Genomic DNA, 24139 nt, shown 5'->3' on the forward strand with positions numbered 1-24139 from the left:
CATAGCGATGCTGGCGCAGCCCCGCTGCGTAGCTCCCCTTGGCCCACTCCTGCTGCTGGCCGCCCCCACTGCCCACAGCTACGGCTTCCCGCAGGGCCACAGCACTACACGGGAGTACCGGCCCAGCACCTGCCCCTCGGGCTGTCCCTCTCTCCCTCGGGGCAAGGCGTGGGGGGGGGGGAGGGGGGCTGGCGAGCACCTGGGTCCGGCACCCTCCCCGCGCTGCCCCGTGGAGGAGCGGCGGGGGTAGGTTAGGTAGGTGCCTGGGTGGCGTGGGCATAGCAGCTCCCCAGGTTTCAAGGAAGATGCCTCCGAAAGTGAGGTGTGAGGACAGCCCCTTGGGAGGGTGGGGGGCCCGGGACGCTGCCGAGCGCTGCTCCGGGGGATGGGTCCAAGGGGGAGGTGGTGTGGCCGGAGGAGCGATGGGTGGGGGTGCAGCGCGGCCGGAGGAACCAGCCAAGGGGGGGGGGCGTGGAGCAGCCGGAGGCGTAGCCAAGGGGGTGTGTGGCTAGAGGAGGAGCCAAGGGGGGGGCGCCTTTTTTATGTTTGCTCCCCCTGCTCTTAAAACCTGGCTACGCCACTGATTGTGCCCAGGCCTGAAAGGTGTCCAGTCTGAGGAAAAAACTTACTAAAGCATCTCTAAGGATGAGATTATCTGTATTTAGTTTGATTAGACATAGATTGGCGTGTTTTATTTTATTTTGCTTGGTAAATTACTTTGTTCTGTCTGTTACTACTTAAAACCACTTAATTCCTACTTTCTGTATTTAATAAAATTACTTTTTACTTATTAATTAACTCAGAGTATGTGTTAATACCTGGGTGGACAAACAGCTGTGCATATCTCTCTATCAGTGTTATAGAGAGCAAACAATTTATAAGTTTACCCTGTATAAGCTTTATACAAGGTAAAACGGATTTATTTGGGTTTAGACCCCATTGGGAGTTGGGCGTCTAAGTGTTAAAGACAAAAACACTTCTGTAAGCTGCTTTCAGTTAAGCCTACAGCTGTTAGGGGATGTGGTTCAGACCCTGGGTCTGGGTTTGCAGCAGGCTAGCGGGTCTGGCTCAAACCAGGCAGGGCACTAAAGTCCTAAGCTGACAGGGCAAAAAGGCAGGGGCAAAGGTAGTCTTAACACATCAGGTGGCAGCTCCCAAGGGGGGTTCTGTGATCCAACCCATCACAATAAGAACAGACACAGCCAACATCATTCTCATAGTCCCAGCATGGCCCAGACAACCGTGGTATCCCTTTCTCATGTGCATGTCGGTCAAACCACCCATCCCCCTTCCCCTGCTCAGCAACCTCCTATCACAACGCCATGGACAGCTATTTCACCCCAACGTACAATGTCTCCTGGCTAATCAGTGGATCTCTAATGAGGAGTTAACCTGTTTGGACCAAGTGCGCACTGTCTTGCTACACAGCAGAACACACAACACGCACACTACCTACCTGCATAAATAGAAACGGTTCACATCTTGGTGTGCTGACAAACAGACCTCTCCAGTTTCTGCCTCACTCCCAATGATACTAGATTACCTGCTACACCTTAAAACATCTGGCCTCTCCATGAGCTCACTCAAGGTCCACCTCGTGGCAATCACCGCTTTTCACCATAAGATTGACAGTGCTACAGTCTTTGCCCATCCAATCACCAAAAGGTTCCTGTAGGGTACCCAGACGTTATACCCAGACGTGAAACTGCCTGCTACACCCTGGGACCTACACCTAGTCCTCAAAGCTCTGATGGATAAAACCCTCTGAACTAATGGCTACCTGCTCCCTTCTCCACCTATCCATGAAGACCGCCTTCCTCATAGCAATCATGTCTGCCAGACGAGTAGGAGAAATGGGAGTGCTTATGGCAGACCCTCCATATACCACGTTCTTCCGTGATAAGGTCGCACTCCACACGCATCCAAAGTTCCTACCTAAGATACACTCTTCCTTTCACCTCAATGAACCTATACACCTACCAACATTTTCCACAAAACCTCACGCTAATGCCTTTGAAACAGCAGTGCACACTCTTCGCAGAGCATTGTCCTTTTATCTGGATAGAACAAAACCGTTTAGAAAACCCCCCTGATTTTTTGTCTCCACTACTCAGTGCTCACAGGGAAACGCTATCTCTACACAGAGACTTTCCAAATGGATTGCTGACTGCATACGCCTTTGTTACCAACTGAGGCAAATACACTCTCCTACATCAATTAGGACACACTCTACTAGAGCTGTCTCCACCTCCACGGCCTTTCTCCATAATGTTCTGCTGTCTGACATATGTAAGGCAGCTACCTGGGCATTGAACCTTCCCTTCGCCAGTCACTACGCTCTCATCCACACTACAGCATCCGACACCAGAATGGGTAGAGCTGTCTTGTCAACAGCCTTCTTGCCGGATCCGAAGTCCCAATCATCCTAAGTCACCTGAAGTGGAGCACCCACAGGGACATCTCTCTCGAAGAAGAGGAGGTTACTCACCCTGTGCAGTAACTGATGTTCTTGGAGATGAGTGTCCCTGTGGGTGCTCCACTACCTGCCCTCCTCCCCTCTACTTCGGAATTCGGAACACACTCCATTGTAGAGGAGGAACTGAGAAGCCCAGGCCGTGCACGTGTTATTCAAACACTGACAGCTTGAGAGGCAGACACAGCGCGTGCACGGCCCATAGGAGTACTGGTGTAGAAATCTCCGATCGAAGGTGCTGGGACGCACCTTGACCTGAAGTGGAGCACCCACAGGGACACTAATCTCGAAGAACGTCAGTTACTGCACAGGGTGAGTAACCTCCTCTTCCCGTAAGGGAAAGGGGAGGGCTGGAGGAGAGCCAAGACCTGTGTTGGGCAGCTCAACACCTCTGTTAGGGAGTTGGGCCTCAGCTCAAGTCGAGAGGTCTAGCCCTTCCTGCACCATGTCTGCCACGCCGGACATTCATAGAATCATAGAATATCAGGGTTGGAAGGGACCTCAGGAGGTCATCTAGTCCAACTCCCTGCTCAAAGCAGGACCAATCCCCAACTAAATCATCCCAGCCAGGGCTTTGTCAAGCCTGACCTTAAAAACCTCTAAGGAAGGAGATTCCACCATCTCCCTAGGTAACCCATTCCAGTGCTTTACCACACTCCTAGTGAAAAAGTTTTTCCTAATATCCAACCTAAACCTCTCCCACTGCAACTTGAGACCATTATTCCTTGTTCTGTCATCTGGTACCACTGAGAACACTCTAGATCCATCTTCTTTGGAATCCCCTTTCACGTAGTTGAAAGCAGCTATCAAATCCCCCCTCATTCTTCTCTTCTGCAGACTAAATAATCCCAGTTCCCTCAGACTTGGAAGAGTAATGTTACAGATCATAAAGAGCTATCACTTAGTGAAGTCACTGTTCTCATCCATGCTGGCTAAACTAGGGTTACCATATTTGAACTTTCAAAAAAGAGGACACTCCGGGGGGGGGTGTAGCCCCGCCCCCTAGCCACTCCCTCACACTTCCCGCCCCCTGACTGCCCCCCACAGAACCCCCAACCCATCCAACGCCCCCCTGCTCCGTGCCCCTAACCACCCCCGGGACCCCACCCCCTATCTAAGCCTCCCTTATCCTTGTCCCCGACTTCCCCCTCCTGAGACCCCCTGCACCCTAACTGCCCCCCTAGAATCCCACTCCCTACCTGTCTCCTGACTGTTCTGACTCCTATCCACACCCCCGCCCTCGCCAGATCCCCGGGACCCCCACGCCTATCCAACCGCTGCCTGTCCCCTGACTGCCCCCCCCGAACCCTCAACCCATCTAACCCTCCCTGTCCCCTGACTGCCCCATCCCTCTCACACCCCCGCCCCCTGACAGGCCCCCCCGAACCCCCAACCCATCCAACCACCCTCCCCCTGCTCCCTGTCCCTTGACTGCTCCAACCCCTCTCCACACCCCCGCCCCCTGACAGGCCCCCCCGGAACTCCCGCCCCATCCAACCCCCCTGCTCCCTGCCCCGCCCCACCCCAGCTCACCTCCGCTTCGGCTCTGCCTGGTCCCCTGAGCGCGCAGCCGCCCCGCTTCTCCATCCCACCCACCCCCCCGCTTGCCTCGAATCATCTGTTCGGCGGCAAGCCTGGGAGGAAGGGGGTGAGAAGTGGAGCGGCGCGCTCAAGGCAGCAGGCAGAGGCGGAGCAGAAGTGAGCTGGGGCGGGGAGCGGTTCCCCTGCGCCCCCTCCCCGGGTTACCTGCTGCGGGCAGCCCTCCCCGCGCCCCCCTGCCCCAGCTCACCTCCGCTCTGCCACCTCCCCTGAGTGCTCCGCTTCTCCCCCCTCCCTCCCAGGCTTGCCGTGCAAAAGTCTGGGAGGGAGCGGGGTGGAGGGGAAAAGCGGCGCGTCCGGGAGAGGAGGTGGGGCCTGGGATTTGGGGAAGGGGTTGGAATGGGGGCGGGGCGGGGAGGGGGCGGAGCCGGGAGCGGGGGGGGGTGCGCGAGCACCCACCGGCGCCAGCTAAAGTCGGCGCCTATGCCCCGCGCAGCGCTGCCGATGCCCCGCGCAGCGCTGCCAGCGTGATGAAGCTGCGGGGGAGGGGCTTTTGCTGCCGGAGAGGCCCCAAGTGAGCAGCTCAATCCGGCGCGGCTGCCCTGTCAGCCGCTTTTTGGTCTTTAAATAGCCGTCCGGGTGGAAATCCCGGACATTTTTAGCTTTTTACAAATTCCCCCCGGACGGCTATTTAAAGTCCCAAAACCCGGACATGTCCTGGGAAACCCGGACGTATGGTAACCCTAGCTAAACTTATTAGTTAAATTAAATCCCAAATATAGAACAAGTTGCACTACACTTCCAGGAAAATTCTGAATGATAGGGAATAAATAAATATATATATGTAATTCTAATGTCTTCTCCCCTTGCAACTAAATCAGAGGTTTCACATGCATTTTAACCTGAGTTTCAGTTCCCATATGTTTTTTCTAATAATGTAATGAATGTGTCATGGATTTACTTGCATGAAGAAGCTAACTAGCTGGTCAGCATGTATGTAATATTGTTAAATACCTTTTTCATAAATCATGTGACAGATATGGCAATTTCCTGCAATATCTTTGGAAGATATTTTAAAATTAAGTTTAAATAGCTTTGGAGTCCATTGATTATAAAGGCAAAGTTGTTGCGTTATTGGGGGATTGCATGCAACTTCTCTAGGGTGAGACATGGCCAGTGTAAACCCCTGGCAGTGTTTGAGTTTCAAAGGACTATTTTAAACAATGTACCAAATAAGACTGCACTTTTGGGATGAACGAAGTTAGGTGGGTTTCCTAGGAAATACCTGTGGGAGAGGAGAATGCAAATTCCCATGTCTGGACTCACCCTTTTGAAGCTACACCCAGAGAAGAGAACCATTGTCTGGTCGATTATGTGTTCATGGTCTCTGCAGATCAAAGACATAGGCTGTATAAAGGAGTGACTCTCAGATTCATGGGTGTACTTGTTCAGAGCAGAAGCTGTTATGAACTTGTGACCACAGGAAAAAACCCTTGGATAGGTTTGTAGGACTGAGCGTCTGCCAGAGCCCTTGTTGGAGTTGGGGGTGATCTCTGGTAAGCTGTCAGCATGCATGTAGGTTTTTATTGTTTTTAATATTTTCTCTGTAATGCTTTCACCTTAAAGATAAAGGTGTGTGTCTAGAAAGGGCTATGTGGTAATGTGTACTTGTGGGCAGTTATGCTGTGTATAGCCTCTGAGGAGAATGCCGAGTAGGCCTGCTTAGGCAGTCTGACTTGCTGGAGAACTCTCTGTGTAGCCAGGAAACAATGGGGAAAAACAATGGGCTACAAAGGGGAAAAACCCCAGTCAGGAGGGACAGAGACACAGGTCTCCACCCAAGAGAGGTGACCGCTACGGAGCTTGGAGTGGGTGCCCTTGCTGGACAACGGAGGGGGTATACTGGAGCAGTTGCCCTGAACTGTGACATACGTTAGTTGTTTTAAGTATGTTCAGCATTCCTTCCCCATCCTCTGCACTTTTTTTGCTTTTGAATCATGGCAAGTAGTTGAGATGCTGCCATCTTCCTACAAAACACAGTACATCTTAGCCTGGAAGCGAGCACAGCTTTGCAAGATACTTTGTCATGTAACTACTTTCTTGACCATGTCCCATAAGGTTTTGCTTTGCCTTAAGGCTGGAACAATCCTATGTCATATAGATCAGACTTCTCTTTTGTTCAGTCTCTTGAACCTTTTAACATCTGTTCATTGTCCTTGACATTAGAAAACACCATTTATGTGTTCTTCTTCCAGTTCTTCTGTCTACCTCAAATGGATCCGTTAGTACGCCAGATATTAGTATGTGTGTGGTGGGGAGGGGAGGGCCTGACGTTTAGCTTCAGTGCAGTTGGTAATCTTTTTCTGCACAAGGAGAGCTGCATTGGTTTGTTTCTTCCTGATGCGATTTCTAGAGTTTTTATTATGTTCATTATTTCTTTCTCTAGTTTCTAGTCTCCTTTCCCCCTAAAATTTCTCACTGCTGCTACCATCACTGCAGCTTCAGGGGAGCTGAGTCCAAAATGGTTGATGCTTGTGCGACCTGTGAGACTCCCATAGGATGGGATGGTAGTTTAATGTATTTATTTTATTGCACTGATTTTTACTAAGTGCTGCATCAGTTGCACAACACCTTCCATTTCATTCGCTTAATTTGATTTTAAACAATGCAGCTTATAGACTGCTTCCATATCTGCTGTTGTATAATGTCTTTCTCACTTCTCTATCTGAAAGTGTCTCTGTTTAGCTCCGACCTACGAGCTGGCTGTGCAGACTGGACAAGTGGTTGAAAAGATGGGAAAACTGTGTGTCAACATCAGAGTTGCGTATGCTGTCCGAGGGAATAGAAGTATGTTTGATTCAGTTTTCTCAGTAGATTTAGGAATAATCAATGTTAGTGTTAGTATTATGTAACATTTATATTCTAGAGGCCCCAGTCAAGACAGAGGACCCCATTTTTACTCCTGAGGGAATTCTGTGCCAAAAAAATAAAAATTCTGCACACAATATTTTAAAATTCTGCAAATGTAATTTGTCAATAAATAAATGTGGAGGTTCCAGCATAGCAGTGGGCAGCACAGGCCACTGACTGCATGTAGATGGGAGATCACCCTGCAGAACCTCCTCTTCCCCCCTTCTCCCGCAAGATAAAGGCTAATGTAACTTCTCCATCTCTCAGTTCCAAGAGGTACCAAGATTGAAGAACAGATAATAATTGGAACGCCAGGGACTGTCCTAGATTGGTGTTTCAAATTGAAGCTGCTGGATGTGAAGAAGATCTCTGTGTTTGTGCTGGATGAAGCGGATGTTATGATTGACACACAGGGCTTCTTAGACCAGAGTGTCCGCATTCAGAGGTAATACTTTAGTTAGCCATCTGAATGCTGAAGGCAGAGTAAATAGTGGTTTAGTTTTCAAAATTCTCTGTTTTAACTTGCAAATCAATTTATATCTCTGAGTAATAGTTTTAGCTAAACCACTGCTGAAAAAACACTACATAATACTGTCCTTGTCAGATGTACTTGAAGGGGAAGCTAGAGAGAAACCTCCTTAAAGCATGACTAAAAAAGTGGTTGAGTCTACCTTCCTTATTTATACGCACTTCCTATGGATGTGGCTTCAGATTTGGTACTTTCAGAGCATTTGGTCAAAAGGAAATCGGAAAAAAAATTGGCTTCTCAAGCACCCTTGTTTAAAGTTGTGTTTAAAATCAGCCTGGAACCCTCCAAATTCTCTTACAGTTGAGATGAAGAATTCCTTTGAATGTTAAAGGAAAGAGTGCTGGAAATTTCCCATTTCATGAACCTTTGACTTGGAAGCCTACATGAGCACTACTGTTTTATCTGCTGATCTTATAAACTCGATCTAAAATTAACATGGCTTTATGTGCATTATCAGGCCCCCCCATCTCCCTCACGCTTGAGAGCGTGAGCAACAACCCATGCCACAGTTTCAAAGCAACGTCCACACCGTTACTTTTAGTGTGCTAACATGAGCCCTGCTAACACAAGTCAGTGGACCCAGGCTGGGAGGCTTGCTGCCAGATGCAGTGTAGACATACCCTAAGAGCTTGTTTAACATTACAGCAGGGCTGTTATGATCTGTTCTGTTGATGGATCTCAACTACTTCCATGTAACTTGATTGCATGGAGATATCACACTGTGATAAACCACTTGTCACCTTAGACGATCCCTGTAACGGATGGAAAAAATTCGTAATCATAAGGAAAGGAGTGTTGGCACAGGAATGTGAAGGTATTGTGGCTTGAGGCTGTTATCCGATAAAAACACCACACAATTTACTAGCCTTTCTCTTCTAGAACATTACCACAGCATTGTCAGATGCTCCTCTTCTCAGCAACCTTTGAGGATGCCGTGTTGCGGTTTGCTGAGCAGATCATCCCTGACCCCAACATAATTAAACTCCGCCGAGAGGAGATGACCTTGACCAATATCAGGCAGTACTACTTTTTGTGTGAGAATAAACAAGATAAATACAAGGCCCTGTGTAATATCTATGGGAGCATCACCGTTGGCCAGGCTATCATCTTCTGTCAGGTAAAGCTCTCCTGTCGCTGTTACTCATGCAGTAAAAGAGCCACATTACTGTTTTCATAGAAATTACAGTAAAAAATGACCCATCTTTCAATGCTGATATCAACAGAGTAAGGAGTTTTCTTATGGACAGTGCAAGAGGGCTTTTATCAGTGGGGTGTAATTTGAGGAATACTGCTCAACAATTGTTCCTCTACACTACACACACCCTTCCTCCAGACTCCTACAACTCTGCCCACCATGACTCCTCTTACCTTTAAGAGATGTCTACACCAAGCTGGGAAGTACTCCTCCAGCTGGAGGTAGACAGAATGCACTGCCCAGGTACAATCCCATCTGAGATCTTGGGTACATGCTCAGGTAGCTATCCCATGCTGCCATCGGTGCTGCTGTGGCCACACTGCTGTTTTTAGCACACTAGTTGAATCAAAGCTTGCACAGATCTGTCTACCCGAGCAGAGATTTCTATCGCCCGGCTGCACTGTAGATGTACCCTGATGCTTTTCTGTGTTCTGTACTTAAAAGGTTATCAGGCGCCCCAGTTGCATACTTTGCTGGGTTCTTGTGTGACTTCTACATCAGTTTGCTGCATGCTTCGCTACGCAGTGGACTCTTTGGCACCACATATCTCACTCTTGAGTATTTGGGATTTGCAATGCCCAAGATCCCATTGCATGCTAGAACATGAAACAATTCAATTGAGAGGTGCCGTGCATGGGCTCACCACAGAGGCAGCCGGGCTCCTAAGCTTATATTTGAAGAGAGGGAAGCGGTGGTAGGCTACAGAGCCCAGACCCACCACAGGCTCTTCAGGCTTGCTTGGTGGCTGACTTGGGTCAGACCTTTATAGAATGTTTATTCAGTTTCACTCCTGACTGTAGTAATTTTTCAAAAATAGTATTATTTTCCATCTCTCCCAGCAGTAGATGAAGCATATTACCCTGGATTCCACAAAGACACTTACAATAAGCCACACTATATAGCTGTTTTTTATTGGTACCCTGCTATTTATTCTGATTATACATATCCTAAATATGGTTTCTCACTATACTTCATGTTTAGGGCCCTACCAAATTCATGGTCATGAAAAAAGCGTCACGGAGTGTGAAATCTGGCCTTTTGTGTGCTTTTACCCTAAACTATACAGATTTCACGGGGGAGACCAGCGTTTCTCAAATTGGGAGTCCTGAGCCAAAAGGGAGTTGCGGGGGAATCACAAGGTTATTTAAGGGGTTCCCGGTGCCACCACCAGTGCCCAGCTCTGAAAGCAGCGCCCCGCCAGCAGCAGCGCAGAAGTAAGGGTGGCAATACCATATCATGCCCCCCTTATTTCTGCACTGCTGCCTTCAGAGCTGGGCAGCTGGAGAGTGGCAGCTGCAGACTGAGGGCCCAGCTCTGCAGTGCAGAAGTAAGGTTGGCAATACCATACCATGCCATCCTTACTTCCATGCTGCTGCTGCTACTGGCGGCAGCTCTGCCTTCAGAGCTAGGCTCCCGGCCAGCAGCCGCTGCTCTCTAGCTGCCCAGCTCTGAAGGCAGTGCCGCCACCAGCAGCAGTGCAGAAGTAAGGGTAGCAATACCGCACCCCCCCTGCAATAACCTTGCAACCCCTCCCTCCCCCCACTCCTTTTTGGGGTCAGGGCCCCTACAATTACAACACCATGAAATTTCAGATTTAAATAGCTGAAATCATGACATTTTTGACTTTTTAAATCCTATGAGCATGAAATTGCCCAAAATGGGCCGTGAATTTGGTAGGGCCCTATTCAGGTTCTTTGCTTTAGGATCCAACAGGCCATGTGCACTTACTCTTAAAAGTTCTCTGGTTTAGAGCAATCAACTGAACTTCACCCTTTGTGTTCATGAACATTGGGAATGCTGAGTCACTCGCTCTGTCAGACTACACTGTCCCAACCTGTGTTCTGAAGGGGCTAGATGAAGTGTCATTAGCCTCTCTAATTTCCTGCCCCTTATTACGTTTGGTGCCAATTGACTTTTCCCACTCTGGCTCTCTGCCAGCACACACATTATTATATTGGGTATACTGAGAGGTTACAGATAAGTCAAAGCCCCCGGCAGGATTCCATTACACCAACTGCTCTTTGTCTATTTCACCTGCTGTTGTTGGCCCAATTTGTTGTCCTTTTGGAGTCCTGACCTATATTGTGTTGTCAGGAAACATATCATCAGCTCCTAACCAGTTTCTTCCTCCAGGCTCCTGTGTGAGACTGGCTGCGCCCAACTCTCACAGCAGATCCCAGAGAAAATCTTTCCCTCCCTGGTTTTGGTGAAAGGGGAAGAGACTAGAAAACCAGCTGGAAACCTGCATAAAAGAATTAAAGGAATCAAACAGAACTGAGGCTTTTAATCTTTGTATTTTCTAAATTCAACTACTTAATGTTGTAGTATTAAAAAAAGAAAAGAAAACCCAACCCCTGTGTAGAGCAATTTTGATAATCAAACACTTCAGGTTGTTTAAATGTAAGGCAGTGACACACATGTGCATGCACACAAGAATCCAAGACACAATTTCTTTATTGGAACTTGAGTTCTCTATCTACTGTATTTAAAGGCGAGGGTTCAGAATTTCACAGTAGTAACCACTTAGCACCAGCTGAATACATCCTATTTAAGTGGAATTCATGCTAGTTCTGTCTTCGCTAAACAGTAGGCCATTACCATTCCCTTGTATTCAGCTAAATCTTTCCTGAAGCCATCCTAATTTAATTTGTCTCCGTTTGGTCTATAGACGTGGTCCATAGCTTTAACTAATTTTTTGTTTTCCAGCTGGTTTCAGCATGATCACTTTTGCTCTTTTTAGAAACAGAAATAGCCTTAGAGCAAAGTCCATGGACATCTCCCTATATCCAGTATTTCTCAAATAGTGGGGCCTGAGTGGGCTCCCAGAAAAATTGATGGTGTGCTAGTAGGACTTGGACTGTGAGCCCACAGGTTCTGCCTGTGAAGTGCCAGACAGACACTCCTCTGAAATGCCATGAAAAAAGGAATAAAGTATTTTAGGGAATACATAAGTATGATGGTTGCAAGTGATTTAAAGGGGAGGGAATATGTTTCCTCCCAAGGGGATTTTATCTCATGTACTTTCTTCCTGCATTTGTTTTTAGACTCGTAGGAATGCCAAATGGTTATCGCAGGAACTGAGTCAGGATGGGCACAAAGTGTCTGTCCTGAGTGGGGAGCTGACAGTTGAGCAACGGGCAGCTGTAATCCAAAGGTTTCGTGATGGAAAAGAGAAGGTCCTTGTCACAACTAATGTCTGTGCTAGAGGTATTGTCTTTAGCTAATCCATTTGTTTCTCAAAGTATTACAGTACTGAGAGCTTTGTTTTTCGAGATGGGGTACACACAGGGCATGCAAGATTATTATTGTTCTGCATTACGTAATCCACCATGCACACCGAAAACCCACTGTGGAGTGCAGAAGATGATGACAGCTGCTTGGAATCGTGTAATCTCTCGCATATAGAGACCTCATCATAAGCTTTTCTGCTACACTGTTGTCACACCCAGTGTTGGAGTCCAGTGGTCAATTGGTGGGGTTTTGTGGATTTCTAGATATAAATTCAACGAGTGTTTGGCAGAGCAAATGCTGATTCCTATAGCTTGCAGAAATAACACCAGACTGATTTCTTATTCCAGTCAGATCAAGTTAAAAATTGTAATTCTGTTTATAACCCCTTTGTATACAGCTCAGTGCCTGCTTCTCAGGATGGTGTTGCTTGTAGTGACTTTGAAGCCTTATCTACGCTAGCAAACACTTTATAGCCATAATTCACAGCTGGTACCACACAATGGTATAAATACCTGAGTCCTGTTTACACTACAGCTTCCACAAATGGCGAATTACAGTTGTGAAATTGCTAATGTAGGCAGTCAAAATTTGCATGTTTTACAATTGCCCTGTCTGAAAAGTCAGTCACAACAAATATAGTATTCCGAGGTAAAGGCAGATTTTCTTCAGTAAATTGATCCTCTGGGTAGAGATTTTCATCCACAAAAACTCATTGAGATAGTGTTGTGTATAAAAATTATACAATATGCACTCATTAAACTAAAATACCTTATTAGAATGTTGTTAGAAAAAATAAATATTTGAAAGTCAGGGAGTTCAAAGTTGAAATTCCATAAACAACTTAACTCTGTTCTCATACTCCATCACAATGTGTATAATCTTCATAGCAATACAGAGAAGTTTTCCTGGTTTTGTTTTAAAGTAGTTTAACATTTTAAAATGACCAATGAAAAAAGTAATGCAACATGTATGTATGTCAGCTGCCCTTGTCCTCTCTGGAATGGCAAGGGTCAATCGGGTCTGCAAACAGTGTTTATGGAATCGATGGGGTCAGGGTAGGTATTTAGCTTTAGCTTTTATGTGAGTGCCATAATGGCAAACATGCATAAAAAAGATGCTTGATTATAGAGGTTCTTGTCTGTATAGAGAAGTGGCCAAGTTAAATTGCCCTTTCTGGCCTGTAATGGAATGATGACTAGCGGTGGAGGGCGCTTGTGAATTCAAGCGAGAAGTAAAATGTGAAAACGGTCATGGTTTTAAGTAAGTAAAACTCATTTATTCTTGTCTGAATATCAATGACCTCATAGGATAATTTTCAGAAACCTTCTTGATCCATTGCTATCTTTCAGCACTCAGCAGCTGACTTTCCAGTGATCTACCGCATTCCATCTTTCCATCTCCTCGCTTGTCATCCTCTACTACAATGACCTGTCACCATTCTTGCCATGACAATTTTCTCAAGGTTATTTCCATCTCTGTGCCTGAAGTGACCAAAGTACATAAGTTTGTGCCTGTTGACTTCTTACAACATGGTCCTATTTTCCCCAATAATGCTTCTAACATAAGCACTCCTCTAATTTTCTGTCCAGGAGATACTCAAGAGTCTTTGCAAGCAGCACTACATTTCTAAGGCTTCAGTTTTCTTGTCAGCAGCATTAATTTCCAATGATTCACCTCCATAGTTTGCTACTGAGAAAATTAAGCTTTTCACCAATTGAACCTTTGTACAGGATGCCACGGTTTTTGCACACGTTCATGTGGGAGGCTTGGCTGAGCGAGTCATTCCTAAGCTTCTGATTTCTTTGGAATTCTTTCTCTGGTTGGATATGTTTGATCCCAGATAATTGAATTAATCTACTGCCTCTACAATTTGATTGACAATTGTGGTGTCCGCTTGCATCCTGGTTTTGTTAATCGTGTGTTTCGCGTATTCAGGGATAGTCCCTATTCCTCACTAACTGTCCTTTGCAGACGCCAACATTCATTGCGTTCTATCAGTAGTTGGACTAAAGAGCGTCATTGTGACTGTGGTTTCTGGAGGGGCCTCACTGAGATTGTTCAATCAGGACAAACTGCAAAGAATGGGCCAGACTATCCCCCAAATGGTGGTTTATTCTAATAATTACATTCACCAAGCCAGCAACAAAACAGCTTCTACAACACCTTACTCGTTACCCAGAAGCCAGAAACACAGCTCCCCTAAAGCAATCCAGCCTTGGGATCCCAAGTCAAATATGGTGAGGATTACTTAGAATCTTATTAATCATATATAAAGTTTTACCAATCTCAAGAGATTGGACACAATACCCACAAGGTCAATGAATATTTCACATTTTACCCAAATACATGCTTACAGCCAATTCTGATTTATTAAAACAAAAATGACTTGTTGTGGTTAGAAAATCATTATACATACAGATATGAATGAAGGTCTTAGGTCAGTTTCATAGCAGAGATGGTAAGCTGCAGAGTTGTAAAAAGTTTTTCCAGAATCAGTTCCATAGGCTATAGTCCAATGGGCAGTCCATGTGCAGTCTGTTTACATTTTTCCATGAGAAATTGCAGAATAATCCAGAATGGAGCTGGAGACCTCAGTCTTGCGACTTAACTCTCTCCTGACAAAGTCCAAGCAGATCTGAGATGAACAGGATCAGGTCCCAGAGTTCTTTTATAGCTGAAGCTCAGCTGATAAACCTCTTGTCACAACAGGCATTCCTTGGATGAAGAATAGATGAAGAATAATTTACATTGTTGCTTTGAAGTCAGTTCCTATTTCTTATGTACACACAGGTAATTAGTTGGATTGATTAGCACAGGCAATTAACCATTCAAAGGTTCTCAGATATCTTACTACAAACTTCAAAGGGCAGGTCTACACTTTCAGCCGGGATCGAAGCTCTGAGATCAATCCACCGGAGGTCGATTTAGCGGATCTAGTGAAGACCCACCAAATCGACAGCAGATTGCTCTCCAGTCAACCCCTGTACTCTACCCCCGACGAGAAGAGTAAGGTAAGTCTTCGACCCTCCGCGGTGTAGATCCCGTGGTAACTCAACCTAAGGTACGTTGACTCCAGCTACGTTACTCGCGTAGCTGGAGTTGTGTAGCATAGGTCGACTAACCGCTGTAGTGTAGACATAGCCTAAGAGAAATAAAGACCATGATATTATGCCCAAGTTACATCTAAGGGCTTGTCTACACTTACTGGGGGATCGACAGCAGCGATCGATGCATTGGCGGTCGATTTACTGGGTCTAGTGAAGACCCACTAAATAAACAACAGATCGCTCTCCCGTCAACTCCTGTACTCCACCGGATCATACACTACGTCGCGTATATCTAAGCTATTTCAATTTGAGTTATGCTATTCACGTAACTCAAATTGCGTAGCTTAGATTTGAATTTCCCCTGTAGTGTAGACAAGGCCTGAATGTTGTTAATACTTTTTGATCTCTGAATCGGTAGAATATAGTAACAGACAGGAAAGGGCGTTTAGCACTTACAAGCAGATTAGATGACTTTAGCATTTAACAAGATATAGTTAAACACAGGCAAATACAATTAGTATTTACTTCTAATTCTCTGATAATACAGGTTTGCATTTCAAAGAATTGAGTTTACTTTAACATGGCTTTGATAACTATCTATAAGAAAAGGCCCAGTTTACCATTTCAGTGCTTCCTTATTATGTTCTTAAAGATGGATCTTTAGGTCGCTTACCCTGCTGGTTGTTTAACCCTCACTGGCTCAGTGTCACTATCATATCACCAGCGTGTATCAGGTTAGTTAGGAGGAAATCCCAGCTCCTTCTGCTTTATCAAAACCTTCCAGGGTTTGTCTCATAATAAATTCTGCTATGTGTTGAAAAGACTTAGGGACAGAATATACCTTGTCTCTCACCCTGCCCAGTGGAAAACCACTCGCTGTCACCTGTTACTGTTTATGCTGAGGTCTGTTGTTGACAGAGAGTTGTGACGAGTTAAGTAAGATGCTTTGGAATCCCTGTATCTGTCAGTATCCTCTTAGTACTTTCCCAGACCTGAAGAAGAGCTCTGTGTAGCTCAAAAGCTTGTCTCTCACCAATAGAAGTTGGTCCAATAAAAGATATTATTTCACCAACCTTGTCTCTCTAATATTCTGGGACTGACAAGACTACAATATTACTCTGTGGTATCTTCCAAAGACAGTCCTGTTGGCCAGTATTGGGTACTTTTGAGTAGTCAGTGAAACACATGATCAATGAGTGAATGTACTCCCTATGTTTTTTCGATGATGTGATCTATGTTCACAATTTGATCACATGTGCCTTGTTCCTCTCTGAATCCAGCTTGTGGTGGTAGTTCTGCTTCTATCATTCACTTAACGCAATCCGGATTATGTAGAGCAGAATTTTGCTCTCGTGCAACATCCAAGAGATGATATAACTGTTACTACACTCTGTTATGCCTCCTTTCTTTGGTAAGGGCAGAAAGACTCCCTTCGTCTAGTCATTCTGCCAATTTCTAGTCATCCATACATTGCTGCAAATTTTCCACGTGCGATCAATCCTGCAGTCACTGATCAGACTTGCTGGTATGTTATGTGCCCTGGGTGCTTTCCCTGGCTTCATTTTCATTATATATTCACCCATTCCATTTCAGGATTGATTGGAAGTCTTTATCCATTGGACACTTGATCTCCAGCATTGCTGTATCGTTACGTAGTCGATTTGTTCTTTGTCATACTGTCAGATGACCTCCATCTGTATATGCATCTGTCGTATTGGATGTAGATAGTGTTTGTAATGACCAGGTGATTAGAGCAGCAGAATTCAATTAAATACCTTCCTCTCTAATTTTGTAAACCCAGACCATTGTTTCCCACTACTTCTTTTTTGAGAGCTTATAATTCCAACTTTTGCATTCAGGTCCCCCATTATAAGGGAGATATCTTTGCTTGGTATTTCAATGTCTCTTCAAGCTGTTCATAGAACTCACTGATCACATTGTCATCAGCTGCTTTTGTAGGAGTGTAAACCTGTGTGATCAACATGTTGAATGGGTTGGTTCAAAGAAGAATTGTAATAACTCTGTCACTGATTGGGTTATCTCCAAATACACACTTTGATGTCTCCTTAGATTGAAAAAAAGTGGGGTCACATTTATCTTATTTTCTCAGATCCTGAATAGTAAGTACACTGTGAATTCATCCATCGTCATGAAATGGCCCCTAGCATTTTAATTCCCTTACAGCTCCGAGACTCCACATATATCTATCTTACATTGGGAACCTGATGGAGGAAATGCCATCAAAAGGTGAAAGAGTTAAATCAGGGAGTTAACCAATGGCAGCCACAAACCAGAGGGAAGGCAGCAGGAAACCACCCTCTGAACTTTCCTGGCAGAACAAAGGCAAAGTGTCAATCAATGTGTGGTGCTGTATGGTGAGACTCCCAGGTCAGAAGGCGCAACAGATTATACTAGGGAGGAGGTTCTGGCCATTAAGAGTACTAGTAACAGTATGATGGTGCTGTATCAAATCCTCCAGGTAGTACAGTGCCTGATGTTTGCTGAAGGAAAAGTTACCTGGACCTTTTGTAAACAAATTATCAGAGTAGGCATGTAAACTGTGAAGAGTGCATAGGCTCTGACTTCCTCTCTGCCTGGGAGTGCTCGACCCCCATGCCCCCACCTTCACTCCACCCCTTTCCCCAAGGCCCCACCTCGGCTCTGTCTCTTCCCACTCCTGCTCTACATCCTCCCCCGAGCACACCCCATCCCCGCTCCTCCCCTCCCAGCACCACCTGCATGCCGCCGTGGAACAGCTGATCACAGTGTGCAGGATGCACTGGGAGGGAGGGGCAGGGGGAGTTGATCAGCAGGACTGCCGACAGGCAGGAGATGCTGGGGGGAGGAAGGAGCTTTGCTGCCAGTGGGTGCCAAGTACCCACTAATTTTTTTCCATGGGTGCTCCAGTCCTGGAGCACCCACAGAGTCGGCACCTATGGAGTATGTATGAAGGGATGCTCATCATCGTGACCAAAGAATTGTAAAGATGTACGATAGATACGGTTTTAACTAAGGAAGATTAAATTCTGGGATGGACAAACCCAGATGTGGAAGGCAAGAGAGCAAGATCTAGCTGCTCTGGTTGTGTAGATGACCCTATGTAGAGAGTTGTATGCCCATTAGTATTTAGAGTATAGGGTGATATAATGGGAGTACGTGGTTCATTTTTAGGAATGTAGAAATCAGGGCTGGCTCTGGCTTTTTTGCCGCCCCAGGCAAAAAAGCCTCCCGCCGCCCCCCCCCCCCCCAGTGCGGCAGGGGAGGGCGCCGAGCCCGGCCGCGGGCCGCTCTCCCTGACCGGCCAGAGCGCCGGGAGGAGGGCGGAGAGCCCGGCCGGGGCTCCGCTCTCCCCGGCGGCTGGAGCGCCGCGGGGAGGGCGGCGAGCCCAGTCGCGGCCCCGCTCTCCCCGGCGGCCGGAGCACCGGGGGATGGCGGCGAGCCCGCTGCGGCTCTGCTCTTCCCGGCGGCCGGAGCCGGAGCACCACGCCGCCCCCTCCAGGTGCCGCCCCAAGCACAAGCTTGGTGGGCTGGTGCCTGGAGCCGGCCCTGGTAGAAATGAAATATGCGGGGTAAGGAAATCAGAGGCACAGAGAGAGGTTGGGTACGAGTGGTGGATGGAACTAATTGCTAGTGGAACCCAAGCTCTGTATATCCTGACCACCTAGACTTTAAAACTACAGTGTTCAGCTGAGGTTTTCTTTGTTTAAGGAAGATGTTTTCAACCTTAGCTATCTGAATTTTTGTTTGGGATTTCCTTGGTGATTCTCAATTTTGATGAGTAGCACAATTGCAATATATCTAAAATATCATGTTGATGCTTGTTTTTATGAAGTTCAAATATTCCTCTAGTTTTTCTGGTGCATAACTGTTTCTCTGAAGACTCTCTAAACCTATGAACTTCACTGCATAATTTGTTGCATTAAAAATTGTATGGATTTTCCTATGCCTGAACAGCTTCCTTCCTCCTGGGACTTACAAAATTTGCCAAATTCATAAGCCAGGTTTCTAAGATCCATGAAGCAAGCTAAGTTTTGTAGTTCTGCTCAGATTTTGCACAGCTCCCAGGGGTGTTAATTTTCAGATACAACTCAAATTATTCTCCTCATTAGGGGAAGGAAAAACTTGTTTGAACATTGAGGACAAATCCTAAGGAAAAAACCCCAAACTTGCTGTTTTTAGACCAAGTGATTTGTGAAATATACATCTTTAAAGTTAGATTGCTTGAAGAATGAAAAGCTCACTTGTTTGTTTCATATCCCCAAAATGTCAGATTAACTCAAACTTTAAAAAAATCTGGGGCATGCAGACAGTTTTAATAAAAATTACAGAGTGGAGAGGTGCAATATGGGGCTTATAATGGGAACTGTCCTACAACTTTAACTATAAAAACAACGAGGAGTCCGGTGGCACCTTAAAGACTAACAGATTTATTTGAGCATAAGCTTTCTTGGGTAAAAAACCCCACTTCTTCAGATGTGCAGTTTTTTACCCACGAAAGCTTATGCCCAAATAAATCTGTTAGCCTTTAAGGTGCCACTGTACTCCTTGTTTTTGTGGATACAGACTCACATGGCTACCTCTCTGAAACTTTAACTATGGAGTCAGAAAAGAAAGCATCACTAGACTGGCACTAAGGGTAGAGTATGGAAATATTACCTGGCCCCACAGCAAGCAGGAAGATCGCTCCACCGGCTCAGCGTATCCCAGTCACATGTGCAGAGTCATTCTTTCCATAAGGGTATCGCTGTCTGTGCTGTCTATATTGGCTCTGGTGGGTAAAGTGGGAAAGCCTCAATTGGTGCTTTGCGTTGCATCGCCTTCCAGTCCAGACCAAGCTGGTTACTTTCATTGTGTGATATCCACTTATTAATAAGAAAATCACATTTCCTTCTTGAATACCAGTTTGTTAAATTTTTCTGGTCCCCAAACATACATGAGTATTGGCCAATATTTTTTCCAAATCTTTGTCTACTCTACCCTTCTCCCTCCTCCCCCTCCTGCCCCAAATTTCTCACTGTAGCTACTTCTGGTTCAGTTCCCCGGTGAATAGTAATGGTGGAAACTCTAGTATGAGCAAGATAATCTTGGCCAGCCACTATCTTGTTTAGACCTGCCCAGAGCGAGGTTAACAAACACTGGTAGTCATTGGAAGCAGTCGACTATCAACCGCTAAGCTGAACCAGTGGTAGCAACAGTGGGAAATTTTAGGTAAGGGTTAATGTAGATGTAACCTGAGGACCTGTGTCTTCTCAGATACAAAAGGTTCTGCTCACACTCTGGGCATTACCACTTCTCTTCACCACATTTTTCAAGGTAACTTGCTTAGGATTTTCAGAACACGTTTGAAGTGAGCATATGAATTGGGTAGCCCCCTCCCAGCTGAGTGTCCCAAGCCAACAGTAATAGTTATTCTCGGTTCTCCATTGGGCAGGAAGTAGTGAGATAACTACAATAGGCAGAAATGAAACTGGACACACTGGTCCTATTGTTAATGGGTTTTAATGGCCATGGCCTATTTCAGGTGCAATAGCAGGTGCCTTAGGAGTTCATCAGTGAGTTCTCTCTTTCTCTCTCATCCTTTCTTAGGTATTGATGTGAAACAGGTCACAATTGTTGTGAATTTCAAGCTCCCGACAAACCAGTTGCAGTGTCCAGACTTTGAGACCTACCTACACCGCATAGGGCGAACAGGTCGTTTTGGGAAAAAGGGCCTAGCCTTCAACATGGTGGAAAGACACAACTTACCATTGCTACACAGCATCGAAGAGCACTTCAGTAAGTACAGTATACCCATCAAACCTGCACTGCACGTATAAAGCATGCGGAAGTTGGCCGTAGTAGCAATGTGCAAATCACTGATGCCACAGTGAACTGTGTATTGTATTACACACGCACAACTATGTTAAAAGCACATTAGTGAAGGTTGCAAAGTCAAGCACTCAAAAATGAAGAAATGCCAAAATTAGGGTTGCCTGTGCAACCTTGGTCTTCTTGTGCATATGCATTATGATAGTTTGTAATTACAGGATTACATACATTTTTACCACAGGACCCTTCCTCATTCAGTGCACGGGTTAGATCAGGGGTTGGCAACCTTTCAGAAGTGGTGTGCCGAGTCGTTAAGGTTTGGCGTGCCAGTAATACATTTTAACGTTTTTAGAAGGTCTCTTTCTATAAGTCTATAATATATAACTAAACTATTGTTGCATGTAAAGTACATAAGGTTTTTTAAAATGTTTAAGAAGCTTCATTTAAAATTAAATTAAAACGCAGAGCCCCTCGGACCGGTGGCCAGGACCCGGCAGTGTGAGTGCCACTGAAAATCAGCTCGCGTGCCGCCTTCGGCACGCGTGCCATAGGTTGCCTACCCCTGGGTTAGATGGTACTCGTTTAATGAGCAGCTGTTCGGTGTTTTCTCAGCGATCAGTATGTGGTCCCAGGCTTTACTGTACGCTTGCTCTGAAGATGGAATTATTAATTTCCTCACAGGCTTTTCAGTGGTGCTCCTCACTATAGCACCTGTGTGCTGCACAAACATTTATTTATTTCACGACTGCCCCGGGAGATGAATGGAGTATTATCCCCATTTTACAGGTAGGGAACTGAGGCGTAGAGAGATTAAGGTCAAAGTATCTATTAATTTGGGGTGAGATGCTTAGGACCTGATTTTTTTCAGAGTTTTTCCCTTTACATTATGTAGCACTTCATATGTTCGAAGCCCAGCTCCCATTGACTTCAGTTGCATCTGTGAGTGTTTAACCCTTCTGTAAATCAGACTCCAGAGCAGTGAAACTCAGACTACGGCTCAGGAGCTGCACGTAGCTCTTTGCAACGCAGAACATTAAAACACTGTGATTTAATTATTAACCAGTCAGGATGCTTTTACTAGGTTATTAGCCAGTTATGTTATCAGCTTGCACTAAATTATTAACTTATTTGCTGTGAGAATAATATATATAACTATTTCCTCTGTATTTCATACTGTTTAAATAGCAGTAACACTGTAGTAAATGATACAATGGACTCCAACTACTGTGGCTCTTTTGGATAATGTTGATTGCTAATTTGGCTCCTGAACCACTGAGGTCTGAGTATCACTGCCCCAGAGGCTCAGATCAGGCACCCAGAAAGTGAGGAACACACAGGGTATGTACACACACACACACACACACACACACACTCTCTCTCGCCCCTGCCAAAGTGAGCCTCGGAGCCTGGGTCAACAGACGTGGGTCATGGTGCAGGGCTAGAAATAGCAGCATAGATGTTCAGGCTCAGGGTGGAGCCCAGGCTCGGAAACCCAGTGAGGGGGGGAGGGTCTCCGAGCCCAAGCTCCAGCCCGAGGCCGAATGTCTACATTGCAATTTTTAGCCTTGCAACACGAACCCCATGAGCCCGAATCAGTTGATCCAGACTCGGAGGGTTTTTTGCTCTGGAGATGTACCCATAGTTAGTGATCACCTGTGAAAAGTTTGATTTAAGTGACTTCCCCAGTGTTGCACAGGAACTGAGGCAGGGGTAGAATCCAGTTCTCTAGGGCAGTGGTTTTAAAACTTTTTTTTCTGGCAACCCAGTTGAAGAAAATAGTTGATGCCCACGACCCAACGGAGCTAGGGATGAGGGGTTTGGGGTGTGGGAGGGGCTCAGGGCTGGGGCAGAGGGTTGGGGTGTGGGGGTGAGGGCTGCGGGGTGGGGCTGGGAATGAGGAGTTCAGGGTGTGGGAGGGGGCTCTGGGCTGGGGCAGGAGGTTGGGGTGCGGGAGAGGGTCAGGGCTCTGGGCTGGGGGTGCAGGCTCTGGGCTGGGGTTGGGGATGAAGGGTTTGTGGTGCAAGAGGGGGCTCCGGGTTTGGAGGGGGCTGGGGCGGGCGGTTGGGGTGCAGGAGAGGCTCTGGGCTGGGGATGCAGGCTCTGGGGTGGAGCTAGGGATGAGGGGCTTGGGGTGCAGGAAGGGGCTCTGGGTTTGGGGGGGGCTCAAGGCTGGGGCAGGGGATTGGGGCACGGAGTTGGAGCATGGACTTACCTTGTGGGGCTCCCGGTCAGCGGCGCAGCGGGGGTGCTAAGGCAGGCTTCCTGCCTATCCTGGAACCGCGGACCCCACTGCCCCCCAGAAGCGGCCAGCAGCAGATCCAGCTCCTAGGTGGAGGCACGCAAGCGGCTCTGTGCGGCTCTCGCCTGCAGGCACCGCCCCCCGAGCTCCCATTGGCCGAGAACCTGTGGCCCCACCTAGGAGCCGGATCTGCTGCTGGCTGCTTCTGGGGTGCAGCGGGATGTCAGAACAGGTAGGAACTAGCCTGTCTTAGCTGGGCAGCACCGCCGATGGGACTTGTAATGGCGCAGTTGGTGGTGCTGACCAGGGCCGCTGCAACCCAGTGTCTTACATTCCGCAACCCAGTACTGGGTCGCGACCCACCGTTTGAAAACCATTGCTCTTGGGCAACATTCATCTGCATGAGACCATCCTTTATCTTCCTGCAGTCCAACTGCCTCAGATATTACATACTTTCAGCAAATGAAGCAGGGGTCCCACAGATAAGTCCGCTTCAGTACACAACCCTCATCCATCCCCCGAGCAGGTCCCTCCTGTGCACTGAACGAGGCAGGGGTCTCAGGGAAAAAGAGTATGTGATCATGTAATTAAAGACTGTATCATAGTGCATTTGCGCAAGTGGGCTGAATTAAGGTTGCATAGGCAACCTTAATTCTGGCATTTCCTAACTTTTGAGTGTTTGATTTTGCTGCCTTAACATCTTTTTTAACGTAGGTTTTTGTGTAATTTCCTGGGTTTTTGAAAACGGAAACTGAAAAACAAATTCCATCATGCGGAATCTTGGGTCCATTCCAGGCTCTGGTGTGTGCTCCAGTGGGCACAGTCTCGTCTGCCTATTCCTCCAAGCTTGACCCCATCTGCCCCATCCTTTCAAACCTTTCCCTTCCAAGTCCTGTCTCTTCTCCTAGTCTCATTCCTTGGGTTTCTCATCTCAGTACCAGTCCCTTGCATAGCAATCCTAGTCTCACCCCTCCCAATTCCCAATCCTCTTGCTCAGCCTGTCCCAATTCCCTCCCTCCCAGATCGTCATGTGATCTTTCTCCCCCACCCTGACTTCCAGTAGTGCTCCCCCATTCCCTACTCTTGCTTGTTCCCAGTCCTGATCACACTCCCCAAACTCCTTGTCCAATCTGTCTCCCCCAACCCCAGACTCCCTAAGTCTCTTTGC

General features: G+C 46.7%; 1 protein-coding gene across 1 annotated transcript in view; it reads left to right on the forward strand.

Moving 5' to 3' along the window:
- The window catches only part of DDX25 (DEAD-box helicase 25), a 41502-nt gene that overhangs the window by 13224 nt on the left and 4139 nt on the right, over positions 1 to 24139 (forward strand). The window contains exons 3-7 of the mRNA XM_065417031.1: positions 6745 to 6859; positions 7190 to 7367; positions 8331 to 8568; positions 11691 to 11853; positions 20511 to 20699. Coding sequence (XP_065273103.1) covers positions 6745 to 6859; positions 7190 to 7367; positions 8331 to 8568; positions 11691 to 11853; positions 20511 to 20699 — 883 coding nt within the window. The remainder of the gene's footprint in view (positions 1 to 6744; positions 6860 to 7189; positions 7368 to 8330; positions 8569 to 11690; positions 11854 to 20510; positions 20700 to 24139) is intronic.

This window comes from Emys orbicularis, chromosome 15, assembly GCF_028017835.1.
Source record: "Emys orbicularis isolate rEmyOrb1 chromosome 15, rEmyOrb1.hap1, whole genome shotgun sequence".
In the NCBI taxonomy this organism is placed as follows: Eukaryota; Metazoa; Chordata; order Testudines; family Emydidae; genus Emys; species Emys orbicularis.